The 15,204-nt window shown below is 38.6% G+C and overlaps 2 protein-coding genes across 9 annotated transcripts in view; one reads left to right on the top strand and one right to left on the bottom strand.

Moving 5' to 3' along the window:
- LOC131428548 (rap guanine nucleotide exchange factor 2) overlaps positions 1-15,204 on the bottom strand; it is a 51,965-nt gene that overhangs the window by 13,165 nt on the left and 23,596 nt on the right. For all 8 annotated transcript variants that reach the window (XR_009229394.1, XM_058592576.1, XM_058592577.1 and 5 more), the window contains 3 exons: positions 4,502-4,690; positions 754-4,435; positions 323-691 (listed from right to left, as the gene is read on the bottom strand). Coding sequence is in view for 7 of the 8 variants with exons in the window: in XM_058592576.1 (XP_058448559.1) it covers positions 323-691; positions 754-4,435; positions 4,502-4,690 (4,240 nt within the window). In the remaining variant the exon portion in view is untranslated. The remainder of the gene's footprint in view (positions 1-322; positions 692-753; positions 4,436-4,501; positions 4,691-15,204) is intronic.
- Positions 7,365-8,611, top strand: LOC131428550 (uncharacterized). Its single transcript, XM_058592585.1, has 3 exons — positions 7,365-7,491; positions 7,569-7,790; positions 7,901-8,611. Exons 2-3 carry the CDS (start codon positions 7,788-7,790, stop codon positions 8,450-8,452), a joined length of 555 nt encoding a protein of 184 aa, XP_058448568.1. The 5' UTR covers positions 7,365-7,491; positions 7,569-7,787; the 3' UTR covers positions 8,453-8,611.

The raw sequence follows: 15,204 nt of genomic DNA, 5'->3' as shown, positions 1-15,204 counted from the left end.
AATCTTTTGATGAGTTTCCCAATTTTTGAAAAATAATAAAATTTTTGTGAGCATTTTTAAACAACCGATTGTAATAACAATATGTAGCAAAGTGTACGACTTAATAGCTAATAACGAGTGACAAAACGAAGAAATTAGAATATGTATAACATATCCGACAATGCAGCAGGCAATCGACAGTCAGTCACAAAAGATTAACACAACACTAAATGAGAATCTCGGTAAAAGCATCGGATTTCTATGAGCTAGACAATCATGCATTTGCTAACACTAAACCAAAAAATGTCTACATCTTTAGAAAAAAAAAACTAAAACCACTCACCAGGGGCGGCATTGCTGATCACCGTCACCGAGCTGCTTTCAACTGATAAGTCTAAGCTCGGTGGCAGTGCCGGTGGAGACTGAACTGATTCAATCGCATGAGATACTGCGCTCGATTCATGCATTCGAGCGGGAATGGCCGGTGGAAGGTTACTGTTGGCTCCGGTGATGGTTGCACCACCGCCAGGACCGGGATTGGCGGTGTACATTGGTGATAATGAGTTCGCTACCGGTGGAGCGTAGTTTGGTGTGATAGGAGATATGCCCACGGCAGCGATTATGCGAGATGATGACCCAAAATTTTGGTGAGGTGTGGGAAAGGACGATAAAACTGTGCTGTTGCCAGTGATACGTCGATGAGCTGCTTGTGCTGTGGGTATAAACGATTCAGACTTAGGATGTTTTTTACCTATACAAACTATAAAAACTTACCATAGTTCGGCGGACTACGAAATGAGCTACTTTCCGGTGGTAGTTCCATCGGCGGCGGAAGTTGACTAGTGGAATCCACGGAACTCTCCAGCAGTCGGCTGGACATAACCGCCGGCCGTCCGTTGGGATACATCGACATGGTGGTGTTATAATTTGGTGGATTGGGATGCATGTTGGATAGATGTAATCCACTGGAAACCGCATAGCTTGGATGAGTACTGGGATACGGATGGGACATTCCAATGCTTGAGCCAGGTCCTCCGCCAGTGCCAGTACCAACACAACACTGGCTGCCGCTGGACACGTGCGAAGGACTTATCGAGATTCCGGCGTGATGATGATACGGTGTATGATGAGCGTGATGATAATGGGACAAATTATTATGCAGAGCAAGTTGATTATGGTGGTGAATATTGTTCAGCGAGGACGGCAGTGCCGCGCCTACCGATGGATGTCGTGGTTGATGTGGTCGAGTTTTGGTTTGTTCCGAAAGCGAAAGTAACTTTTTTACTGCCTGTGGGGATGCGGCACCAAATTTTGGTGCTCCACTGTTGCCGCTGCCAGAGCTGCCTATCGAAAGACTACTCATCCCAAGACCAAGGGCGCCTTTCTTGCCCTCGCTAGTCGAACTAGTACTAGAAGTTGTGGATAACGTAGGAGATGGATATCTCTTTCTCACCTGCACGTTATTCGGAGTGGTTCCTCCTTGCTGTTCACATTCAAGTGAAAGTTTATGAAGCTCGTCTTCGTCGGTTGTCACTTTCATGTTATTTAGATATGCCTTCACTCTTCGAACCATCTGAGCTTCTTCAAACATTTTCTTGGGATTGGGAGCTGCTGTGGATTTTTTCCTTCGTTTAACCGTTTGACTATGAACAGCAGGAGGTGGAGGCATCATTAAATTTCCGCTGGAAGGTACCGACATTTGATTTAACGCGACCATAGCTGAACTGGGCGGTTGGCATTTCAACTCCAGCATTGTAAGGATATCATAGGGAGAGTTGCACATTTGGAGCAATGTACGTACTTCCTTAGAAATCATCCGCAATTTTTCAAAATTAATGAGATTATTGATTTTGGAATCATTACCCAAGTGAATGAATGTGAGATCTTTTTTCACAACCGGGTAAAACGGAATGACGGGATGCTGAGCATTGAGTTCAGTCTGTATTAACTGTCGGTACTTCGACATGTTTCGTGAGGGATCCATCAGTTCCTGGAGGTCATTGAAGAGTTTTTGATATTTGGATGGCAGCTTTTCCCAGGTTTGTCGCAATCGCGACACCGCTGCATGACCCAAACCGCTGATGATCGCAAATAAGCTATTGAAATTTTTACACTCCTTGCAGTGTCGAGCGATTTTTATGAATTGTTTGATAATTTTACATCGGCGCATCATATTATGCTCACTGCACACTTCCGTGACTACCCAAAACATTTCCCTATTGACTAGTTCGGAAAATTTCATCAGCATTGGCCTGCCGTAACGACTCTTCAATGTAAATAAATCATCAATGTATTCAGTAGACTCAATTTGCCGAAAGATAGCGAAATCTTGCAACGTCAGCTGAATGGCCAATTCATTCGCATTCAATTGTAGAAAGTGAACAACACTTTCCCGAATCAATTCCGGTGCAACGTCATCGGGAACTAATGTTTCTGTTATTCCATTAGTTTTGAGATAATATCGCGAGCTTAATCCAATTCGTTCGGCCAGGTTTTGCAGCTGATCCGGCAGCCGCCTCTGCTTAATCATACCACCTTCGCCAACGCTCACTTCACAAAGTGAAAAATTCGAGCTAGGATCGTGGATTCCAAACTCTTGCAAGGCCAACATTACCACTTCATGCGCGGTAGTCTCCTTGTGAATTAGCAGGTACTTGCATGTCTGATCCGACTTATATACTTTGAGAATGTGTTCAGGGTAATCGCTGGCACGTAGTTCCTCGTAGTAGAGGGTGCCACTTTTTGGAATGATTGCTTCTATTGATAGAGCCTTGGCGGGAGTTTGTGGATGTTCCCTTAGATCGGGATTGCTTTGATACGTGGATGTTGGTGGTGTCTCGTCCGAATCAGCGGTCGTTATTGACGAAGTCGATATAGATGAGGCTTGCGAGGAGAAATTCACACTGATTCCGGAAGATCGATCGCTGCTATCGTAATTGCTATTATTGTTACTGTTGCTGTTGTTGTTGATGTTATCGTCCTGGAAGACTATGTTCTTCGGAAGCAGATTCATTTTAATCAGAGCCTTCTGTAGCCGCTTCTTGCCGCCTAGGGTCATAAAACTCCCTTTGTTGTTATTCATGTGAGAAGAAGATGGCGTCGATGCGCCCGAATCCTTCCTTCCATAGTCATCTCGCACCGGTAGTGGCATAAGGAACTGGGGTGTATGCAGCAAACCTGCTTTATCAACTAAATCTAACGATTTTTGCGATTGTAGTAAATCCGCCCGTAAGCCTTTCTTTAGGTCTATCTTCAGCTTACTGGAATCTCCGTCGGCGCTCGAAAGCATCCCTTTGAACGCCCAAAGATTACTCTTAACCGTTATGCTCAGATGAGTGGTTCCCATTAGAAGCTCCAATGCTCGCGCACAAGTGATGTGTTCAAAGTTCTGCCCATTAACTTCCAGTATTTGATCTCCTCTTTTCAGACCCACATCGTAGGCTTTCGTCTTTGGCTCGACCCTGGTGACAAAAATTCCACCAATTCCTCCCGAAATTTGAAAATTTAAATCCTCGTCTCGCGAGCTTCTAGCTAAGGTAACGTTTCTTTCTCTAGCGTTGTGCTGGGCGTAAACATGCAGTAGCCTCAACTGTTCCAACATATTTTTCTTCTCTAGAGCAGACTCGAAAATCTCCAGAAATTCCATCATTTGTGGATCGGTATCGAAATCAGTAAAATGATTATTAACCCACAGCAGTACTACTCTTGTTACACGATCGCAAATATCATTCGCCGAAGCCTGATGTATTGCGTCTACCAGCTCACTGCCATCGTCCAAACCATCTACGTTGAACCACTTTAATAACTGCTTGGATACGTCGATCGGATCGTTGATGAACGTCCGGAACGTCAGAAGAAAATCTTCCACATAATTGGGATCCGTTTGAGTTGTATCTTCTACTAGCTGTTGTGTTAACCTTTCCACTGTACCCCGGATGACAACATATCCTTTCCTGGATCCATTTTCTCCAGTGCTATTTCTTAACTCCGTTACCATCACTACTTGACCATCATCTTCAATTTTTCTGATATTATCCTCTCCTTGATGTTGTATCCGATAGTAATCCGTTTGCGTTATACACACAAACTGACAGTCATCGCACTTGGTACGCATAATCCCCCGATGATAGAGCTTATCCATTGTGGGCATGATTCCAAAACTATCTCCTATATGCAGATATTCTATTTCTCCGTTGGCATGCTCAATATCCACATGCCCATTAATCAACACACTCCACGAGTCCAACTCCTCACCATCATTCATGACAATCGTCCCGGCTTTTTCAACAACAGCGAACACCATCACCGAACAGAGTGCCCGCCTCACCGCAAACGTCATGTTTGTGAATGCCTTCAGTTTTTGAGTGAACTCCAATAGTATCTCAATATCATCCACCGTACGATCACTCGGATCTTTCTCCAAACACTCTCGTACGGTATCTCGAACGCTCATGCTCTGCGGAAATACAAGAACGAAACGGATTATTCTTCGATAACCGAAGAAAACCAGAGCAATACTTACGTCTATACTTTCGGCAATATCATCCTCATCGGAATCGACCACTGACTCCACCAGACCGGACAGATCAACCTCGTCCGAATCAAGCGATGAGCTCGTAACGGACGTCATCGTATCCGTCTGGCTGGTGTCGCTGGAATGCGACAGCCGGTTCCCTTTGTCGTACAGCTCCGGTGGAATGCCGGCAGTAAGCTGAAAATAGGAAGATAGTTAGGATGGTAATCGTGTATTTTGCATAAAACATTTTCAATTTGAAGACAAATATCAGTATCGATTATTGTGATCCGTAAGTAATATCGCAATAGAAGAGCAGTTCATAAAAAATGAATACGTGGTGCTTTCCAGCACAAAAATGATATAATAGAATCAAGATATGTTTTATCATAGTTTTAATTATTTTAGAATTTTTGGGTAATTAACGTGGCATTGAATTGTTTGGTAAAACGTCATTTGGCATGAATTCACTTATGACGTTTTCGCTTGATGCCAAAACTATTCCAGTTCTGGAACGGCGTAGAGGAGCATTTCAGGACGAAAAAAGGCAAGTTTCCCAGAAAATATTTGATTTGGCAGGTAATATTCAACTGTGATCAAGCAAGCCAAAGATTCATCACTACCGTATCACCCTTCCGACGCAGCTATGGCTCTTCCTCGCTATTCTAGTCTGTTTGACATTTTGTCACTACGCTAAATATGTATAGTATATGACATAAAGCGAATGGAGTCCAAGTTGTACCGAAAGAGGGGAATCCACTTAACTGCGACCCTTCGAGCGGTATTGAACTCTCGAGAAGGGAAAACGCTCTTAATATAAACAACATGCTACGACTATGGAAAAATTTTGAATATCTTGGGCAAAAGGAGCTTTATCGGTTGCAGAGAAGCCTGCAACCGTATTGCTGGAGTAAACCCAAAAGTTTGTAGTTTTTTATGCAGCCTAATTAAATAACTGTAGTTTTTTTAAGATGACTAACAATGCACAAATAAATGAAAAAATGCATCTTGGATTGAACTAAAAACAAATTTGTTCCATTTCCAAAGATTATATGTCCGGCTTTTATCGCGAGCAAGTCTTATACTCAAAATGTCGATATTTGGCGCTAAGTTGTCTAGTTAATTTTGTAACATACAAATTTGACCAGACAACATGGCATCAGACATCGACATTCTTGACCGATAATTAATTGATAGAGAATTTAGAGAATTAAAAGTGCTAGTGCTAAGTGCACTTAACCATTTTTCTATACGTTTTCATGTTTTGTTTTCGATTCAACAGTGCGTTTGCAGTTTATATTTAAAATGCTCGAAAATACGACATTACTGGATTGTCAGACCAGCGCCCTTTGCATTGTACCGTGTATGCAGAAATGAAAAAAAATGCAAATTAAGAGTTATGAGCAAACATTATGTTTACAACAGTCGTTAATTCACTCAAAACCATTAAATACTATTCGATATTTGATAGATGAGTTGCAAAATAGAAAATCACCACTTCTTAGCTCTAGTTATTGGAATAGTCATAACTGAAATCAGCAGCATATACTCCACCACGAGGTACCAAACCCCCAAATGACGAAAATCTGTTAGCGGTCAGTATGCCGTCGAATTTGTTTCGTTCTTTCGGCACGTCAGGTTAGACATAGCGCCTCGGCGCAAATAAGTGTTTTGCAAAATGCATTAACTTTACGTCTGCTCAGCGGATTATGTTGATGCTGATGCACTGATGAGTCGAAGACGAAACGTAAAAACTAGATTTTTAAACTATTAAACATCCATGCGCAATTTGTGTACACAAAATTTTTTTCGGGTTAAGTAGTAAAAATATTTATCCCATTTTAATGTATAGCTCTCACATAAATTTTACATATAGAATATTCAATTATCGAAAGACATTTTCTGAATGCTTTTCATTTGTAACTGTAGTGTATAAGAGACTGGTTGTAAAATATATATAAGCACTCATGTATATGCCTATGATGATGAAAAACTTGGCGGCTTGATTATTCTAGACAGCATCGTTTGTTTGCACATTGCGGGACCTGAGTTCTTTTACGGAAGTCAAAAACTGAGTGCACTGTTGCATTAGTAAAGGACATGCTCTTAGAAATGATGACAGACGTATATAATTGAAACATGATTCAAGAACAGTTGACGGGAAAGATGTCTCTTGCGATTGAGACGAATCGCAAAGGATGCGACTGTAACTATGATTGTAATATTTTACATCGGCTCGTTCAAGAAATAAAGTACTCGCGCCGAAACGTTCAAAACAAAGTAGCACGCCGCTGACCGCTTTTTCTTAAAATCGAAGGCGTAACAAAACTTCTGGCGACGGTGCACAGGTCTAGTCTCAGAGACCTGAGTCGGTTTTTTTTCGAGATAACATATGTATAACATATCGCGAAGGTGTTATTCCTATGTACGTTTTTTATTGTAGTCATATTTTTTCAATATAATTAAATTGTTCACGTTTTGAAAAAGCAGCGCCGCACTACAAAACATCAAAGACAATTAACATTTGAATTCAATATGTCGATTATTGAAGAACATATTCAATTGGAATATTCAGAATAACTGGTCATTCTGAGCATGTGCTTTCGAGTTTGTTGGCAAAAGTAATTCAGGCAAATAAAAGTGTTTTCGTATGGACGTTTCTTCTCGCTAAAACCCCCCGTAAAATTCATTGTTTACAAGAACACCTATCAATAGTTGCAACATGCCAACATAAAAAGCACAATCGAAAACGCTATTCATACATCTTTCAAAAGAAGAATGAAAAGCTCACAGCACATCAAACAGCGATGTTTGTACTAAAAAGCTCAATTCTACACCTAGCCTGTGGTTGTGTACGAGCAACATATTTCTATTGAAGTAGTTGTACTACAGATCGTCGTTTTCGCATTTCACATGCAGTTGTCAAATCTTTTCGTAGAGATAGATTGTTTGTACAAGCTGTCGCTAGGAACATTTTTGTTTTCATATTGTTTCACAAGGTACTGTTTCAACAACGCTGGCCACGAAAGGTGAAGAAAAGGCCTAACTAAAAAAACCGCATTGTTTGCCTTTAAAGGTCTACCGACTGACTGGTCAAAACAGTGCACGTACAAAACGTGATAGCAGTTTGGATGCAGCAACCAACTCGAACAAGTCTTCTCGCATGTTTGAACTAGGAAACTAGTGATCAAACAAACAATATAAAAGCTGTTTCCGTATTGCTACCGTTGTTACAGCAACTGGGAACGCTTGTGATTCACAGTGCTAAATCATTTGAGATTTGAAAAATTACAATATGGTGAGTGAATATCGATCGTTTGTCTAGCAACATTAATTTCGATTTGTGACGCATTTTCATAATTTTACATAATCCTAAAGTAACAAAAAATGCAAAACTATACATTTCAGGCATCCAGCATCGGTTCGGTGTCAACGGGAACTAAAAAATCTTCAACGACAGCAACGGGACAAACAGCGGCTACAGGTAGAAAAAAATCAGGCCCTAAGTTCGAACTAACCGATGAGCAGCGGCAAGATATTAAGGAAGCCTTCGATTTGTTCGATTCCGAAGGAACAGGCATGATAGACACTAAGGAGTTGAAGGTAGCTATTCGAGCTCTAGGATTTGAGCCTAAAAAGGAAGAAATTAAAAAAATGATCGCCGAAATCGATAAGGATAGTACCGGAAAGATTTCGTTCGAAGACTTCCTATCGCTAATGACAGTTAAAATGGCCGAGAAAGATTCCAAGGAGGAGATTCTGAAAGCATTCCGATTGTTCGACGATGACGAAACTGGCACAATTTCCTTTAAGAATCTCAAACGGGTGGCCAAAGAACTGGGTGAAAATCTTACCGACGAAGAGCTTCAGGAAATGATTGATGAAGCGGATCGCGACGGAGACGGAGAAGTGAACCAAGAAGAATTCTTAAGGATTATGAAAAAAACTAGTCTCTACTGAGACGAAGTAGTATGAATATATCTAACTCTATTACAGTACCTAATAGAATGCGGCAACAAAGAAAATGCATTTTTGCTATTTTAATGATTAAAGCGCTAAGCTATGCTATAATTTTATATAAGAGCACAATAAACCAGTGATGCACTGTTCTATAACAAATAGATGTTTTTTTCTATAGTTTTATTTTTAAGGTGTCCATTAAAATGATAAAAACACCAAAGTGATTGAAAATTTGTGAATCTCTGAAATAACCGTAGCATGTCTCGCTTTGGGTAGAGACAGTGAAAATGCGTCCGACTGATACATTTTATTGCTGTGACTAGTTGATCAATTCTTCAAAAGGAGATTTTAGTAGACTGGGAGAAATGCGAGCTCTTATGTTGTTTGGTCAAATTGGCTGTTTTGACAAATTACTCACGAACAAGCTGTGAATGTTTCAGATGAACAGTACTGGAAGCGAACCAGAAATATTATTGTCCCTATTTAAAAAAAACAATTACCCTCCATGGTTGACGGGCTTGACGGTATTGCAAACATCATCAGATACGATTAATTATTGTTACAATTTAATATAAATATGTGTTATAACTTTTAGTTTAATTATTGAGTTTATTGAGTGAGGCATGAAACGATTTGAATAAGATGTTGATTGCAATACGCTCCAACATCCGGGGTTGGAGAGGCCGGTAGGGCTTAACTGAGCTCTTTTTTATGTTTCATTTTCATACTACCGGCCCTTATTACCGATGTGAAGTGGAAATTAAGCGAAATGAACGTACCCCACTCAGGTTTCACACGATAACGGAATAGTTGAATGGTGATTTAAGTTCATCTTTGACGTTTATTCTGTGAGGTTGTGTCGTGCTCGTGTGGGATCTGATGGATGAGGTGATATGTGAGTGAAGTATAAGTGAAGTGGAATGCAAGAACGGTAATAAAGGCCACCGTTTCAGCTCAGGACTAACGATCGACCAATAAAAGAGATAGAAAATGGGTGACGGCACCCCTATTCATCTCAAATCCATTAGTCATTTCATATATGAAAACCATTGGTTAGAGCGAGATCTGTTGTGTCTGTTCGATAGATTGACTTCGAGAGTGAGATGAGGTGCGGTATTGCTTATCAGAGATGAAGCAAAGATTTTGTATTTGATTTCATCACAATTCATTTATTGAAAGTCGAGTAATCGGTAGAATAATATGGTGACTCTATTAATGAAATGACTATTGGCACAATGAATTTAGTTAAAATCTATTCGAATTTATCTATTAGAATTATTATCTATTAGAATTTACTATTTAATCAATGTTACAATATTTGCGTGTGAAATACATATTTGTAAATATGTATATGTATGTACACATGTGTGTATATGTATGTATATATGTGTGTACGTCAGTATGCCTTGGTGCCTGTATATATTTATACATGTATGTATGTATGCGTTGTATCAAACCGTATATTATGAAACCTTTCGATTGTGAGTGAAATGTTGATTGCATTACGCACCAACATCCGGGGTTGGAGAGGCCGGTAGGGCTTAACTGAGCTCTTTTTATGTTTTATTTTCATACTACCGGTTCCTATAACCAGTGTTATAGTAGAAGTTAAGTGGAGTGAACGTATCCCAATTGGGTTTCACACGATGACAACAGGTGAACGGTGAATCGAATCCATATTTGACGTTTATTGGTGGTTTGTGTACAATGGATTACTGTGGTATGAGATAGAATATTGTAAAATAGAACGGAATAATAATGACTTAACCAATGGGCAAACCACTGATTGCTGTCAAACGATGTTCATCCAGTTTGTATTGTGAGGATGTATCGTTTGGGACCTGATGGGTGAGATGATGTGTGAGTGAAATGTAAGAGTAAGTGCATGCAAGAATGGTAATAAAGGCCACCGTTTCAGCTCAGGACTAACGATCGATCATTAGAAGAGATAGAAATTGGGTAACGGCACCTCCATTCATCTCAAATCCATTAGTCATTTCATATACGAGAACCATTAGTTATAGTGAGCTCTGTTATCTCTGTTTGATAGATTAATTTCAGAAGTAACATGAATTTTGGAGCATTTTGCTTCGCTAAAACAGCAGTATTGAACCACTTCCGAACTACTGCTATGCGTTATTGCTTCTTAGAGACAAGGCAAAGACTGTATTTATCACAATTCATTTATTAAAAGTCGAGTGATCGCTAAAATAACATGGTGACTCTACTAATGAGATGACTATTGGCACACTAGTTTTAGTTAGGATCTATCAGAGTAGAAATAGTAACTCAATGTTGTAATGCTTGCGTGTGGAATACATGTGGGTATGTATGCATGTGTGTATGTGTGTGACTGTGTGTGTATGTATGTGTTTTTGTGTGTATATACAATATACATTTTACCGTGCCTTTGAATGCGTTGTACCAAACTGGTAGTGATGCATTTCGATTGTGGGTCAGGAATCAGGAATCAGAACAAATTGGCTTAAATGGCACGTTCCCCTTGATATTTGGAGATTTGTGCCTTGCCACTGTCAAGGATCAACTGAAGACAACTAAATGTGAACATGCTGTAGCAATACTTATGGGACCCAAGGGTCAATATAATTTAAATAAAAATGCATGTTCTCAGTTTTTTTCCCGTCAAACCATCATGACCGGCCGTACAAAGAGGTCATTAAAAAACACTAATCCTTTTTTGTCTCTCTTTTTTTTTCGGAAATGGATGACTGAGCATAACCAAGAAATTCGGAATAAAGAATAAGATACTCAAGAAAAGCAGGAACAAATGTGATAAATGTGAAGCTGAAAAATTGGAAAATAATTTAATTAACACTCTTAGGAAATCTTAGATACAAAATGGAACATCGGTAAGAATAAAAAGACCATTGCATACAACTAACTTTTACATTTCGGGGAATAAAATAACATCAGCAAAAGTACGGAATGAAAATAAAATAGAAGGACAACAAAAGACACTTACGAAACACAATTGAATAGAACACTGGAATTAAGGTAAAACAGAATATGAACTATGACCAAAGGTAAGAAAGCCAACATGAATAAATAATAGAAACTGTTGGGTAATAATATAATTTCCTCATATTGAAAGAGGCGTTTATATGGCGCGCATGCGCTAATTCGGCCTGATACAAATTAACGGGGAGGGCAATACATTTTGGACAGGGCTGTAAAAAGCTGATTGGAACCCTTTCCCCACCAAAATGTAATATAAGGAAACTATAAGGATAAGGATTAAAAAAAAACAATTAGTGAAATGAATTGGAATTTACTAAGTTGTGTTTCCTCCAGACAAGCATTTTTTTTAGCCAGAGGTTTAACAATGTGTTTCGGGTTAATGAAATATGGGAATCAATAACTGTACCGTAGGAAATGCATGCCTCGTCAAAATTGTAGGAAGGGATGATTGTAAAAGGACAGTATGTATATAGATAAGTATGGCATATTATACGGGCTTATATGATTAGGAGATTTTTAGGGTTGAATGCATTTCTGTACATACCTATCGATTAGGGTGAAATTTGTGTGTCATGATGAGAACTTGTTCTGTCGGTCGATTTTGCAGTGTGCGAAATTTGTCAGCCTATCAAATAATGTGAAACAATGCCAATTTTTTTCCAACGGTTTGAATACACCAAAAATTATTCAAACTTTTTGGATTGTTTAATCAATAGGTTTATTATTTCAATATGTTCAAAGGTGTGAACTGTGTCAACCTAAAACGAATGCAACCACAAAGTTTTAAAAATTTTTGGGGCCTGTGAAGCTAAATAATATTTACACTTTTCTATACTGCTATTCATTATATTTGAATAAATAGATTTAAATACGTTATTGAAAAACATGTCATATTCATGTTATGTGTGTTGTGTCATAACTTTTCGAAGATAAAAAAGGTCAACAGCTACTTCCAACCCCGTTACAAATATCAAGTGTCAGTGTCTTCTGAATACGATAAATTCCAGTGACGAGCGAAAGCGAGCTAATATTGGAAAAGCTTTGAAGCTCGCTATCAATAGAATGATTCCCTTTTGCTCGGTGCGCTTGAAACGGGAATACAAACATTGAATAAATATTTTGTATTGAAAAAGCTCAAAAAAATTAATAATAAACAGACATTATTACATTCTTTCAGATCGCAGATTTTTTAATGATTTCGAATTTTAAAACATGACGGGTTTGAAGGTGTTTAAATACCTAAACCAAAACATTAGTTGATTGGACGTGAATATTATTTTAATTAGAGGGAATCAATCAATCAATCAAGAAGTGCAACTGAGGACAGTTTATTTCAGTATGGTTTTAGTATGTCAGTCTGAGTGTAGATTTAGGCGGCCATTTATTTGAAATGCTTGGAAAGTGGATTACATCAATGTGTGTATTGGTAAAGTTCATATATTTAAAAGTTTTTAAGAATGATTTTAAATAAATTTAAATAGCATACGTATACCAGGAACCACATTACTATGAAACTCTGGTAATCCTAAATAAGCTTTTCGTCAAGTTTTAATTTATGATCTAGGCTTTCACAAAAACATAACCTCAAAATATTCTATCGGTGAAAAATTGTATAATGATTCAATAGCCGGATTTCATGCGGATCCGAGTTCCTGTTGCGGAGAGAAAGCCATGTGAATTATTACACAAAAAAGAGTAAAATCTAGGAGAGCTCGACGTGCATTTATAATTGCATTGGCTCCCGGTATCCATGAAAGTTTTGAGGACATACAAGAGATATGGACCAATCAGTTGCAACTTCATCGAATACAGGCCATTGTAACCGGTTTAAATTCAAAGATTTACTTCCAGGTGATTTGAAGATGATTAATATATTGGCAGGAGTAATGGGAAATAGATCGAGAGTCGAAGTATAAAAGGATTCAATTCTGAAAAGATAATTCAGGATTCAATTCTTATAAGATCATCCGGACAAACTATTGAAGCGATTCATTTTTGAAGCCATATGGTAAAACTACCAAGTCCCATAAAAACACATTAGATACCACGAAAAACTATAAGGCGCCGTAGTAGCTTATAATAGAGCCATATTCCTTCATTAATTTGAGCATTAAAATAAAAAAGAGAATGTTTAGAATGCTTTTGTCTTTTTCAAATAGAAATTCTATGCAATCACTGTGAAAGCCGACTTCTGAACGGAGGCCCGGAGGTCTCATAGTCTCATAGTAGCTATTGAATTTTCTCTATATCCGACTTCCGGTTCCAGGAATTACAAGGTAACATGTGTAAATCTATGAGAAAATGCGCACTCAATTTTCTCGGAGTTTTCTCAACCGATTTTCACAAACTAGGATGCAAAATAAGGGCCTTGAAATTCTTTAAAAAGTCCCCAAAAAGTTGATCCAGATCCAACTTTCGGTTCCGGTATTACAGCGCGATAAGTGACAATTTTTCAAATTTTATGAGTATTTTTCCATAAGTAAAACAGGTAAACTCATCTTGTTAGCCGATATTGTTGGTTGGTGGATATATAAACCTACTTTGGGACTACTAGTACCCGGTTTTCCGCTTCTAAAAGCACCGATAATAGTGAAGAAAAGCTCCAAAAACGGGACTCACTTCGATTACTCAGTAACAGTTAAAAATGAATCACACAAATCATGATTCAAATTAAAGCTATCGTCTTCTTAAAAGATACTGTGCAATTTCATCCAGATCCGATTTCCGGTTTCGAAACTATATGGCGATGAATATCAAAACTTTCAAACCATCATACTATATTTTCCAGGAAAAAAATCTGTAAATCTGTTTCGGGGGATAAAAATTCTGTATTGAAACTCTATATATGAAAATGATCAATGTCGAACTAGAGTCCTGGCCTCGAATACAGTTTCGAAATTCAGTTCCAGAACACAGGTTCAGTGATCAGTTCAACAATCTAGATCTAGAATTCAGTTCTAGAACTCAGTTTCAGAATTCAGTTCTCGAGTTCAGGTTCAGAATTCAGTTCCAGAATCTAGCATCAAAATTGAGTTTCAGAATTCAAGAATTCAGTTCTAGCTTTCAGTTCCAGAACTGAGATTCTTTAATACTGAACCATCCATTTTTTCGTATTCACGTCATCCGGTTATGTTTCTTATGCCGTTTTCGTTTATTGATCAGAGCAGCCCGAAAGCTGACCCAGAGTCGCCCAAACAACGTTTGATATGTTTGTTTTAGCAACCTGAGGTCGCTCTAGATCGGACTCCAATCGCGTAGTTTCGCTCTGAAAATTTTCTCGGGTCGCACCACGCATCCAGCCGAGTTTGTTTATTTTTTCTTTTTTTCATGAGTTGTTGTTTAGGGCGCGTACCACGTGTTCGTTTTAGTCGGAGTCAGAGTAGCCCGCGTCTAGGTTCAAAAACGAAAACGGTATTACATTACACACCCGCCTTTCTCTTAATAAGGTTCTAAATGCTAAACATCTCTCGTGGAATAATCAGAGCTCTTCATAATGAACAGTTTTATTTCTAAATAACCCAATCATTTTATCTTCTATGAGAAATCCTTCTACAATTGATCTGGTTCTAGCAAATCAATTTAACATTTGTAGTGTGCTAATTACTCGAACAGTATTTGATTTAGATAACCTACCAATAACATTCAGGATTTCAAAAAGAGCAATGAATCATTCAATGTCGTCCAGCCATCGACTGGCACCATTAAAGAAGGTGACAAGCGATTATAAATACACTCTCCTACTCAATGCTTGATCGGAGAAATAGGTATAAAGC

Source organism: Malaya genurostris, chromosome 2, assembly GCF_030247185.1.
Source record: "Malaya genurostris strain Urasoe2022 chromosome 2, Malgen_1.1, whole genome shotgun sequence".
In the NCBI taxonomy this organism is placed as follows: Eukaryota; Metazoa; Arthropoda; class Insecta; order Diptera; family Culicidae; genus Malaya; species Malaya genurostris.
This window is presented reverse-complemented; position numbering and strand designations above follow the sequence as displayed.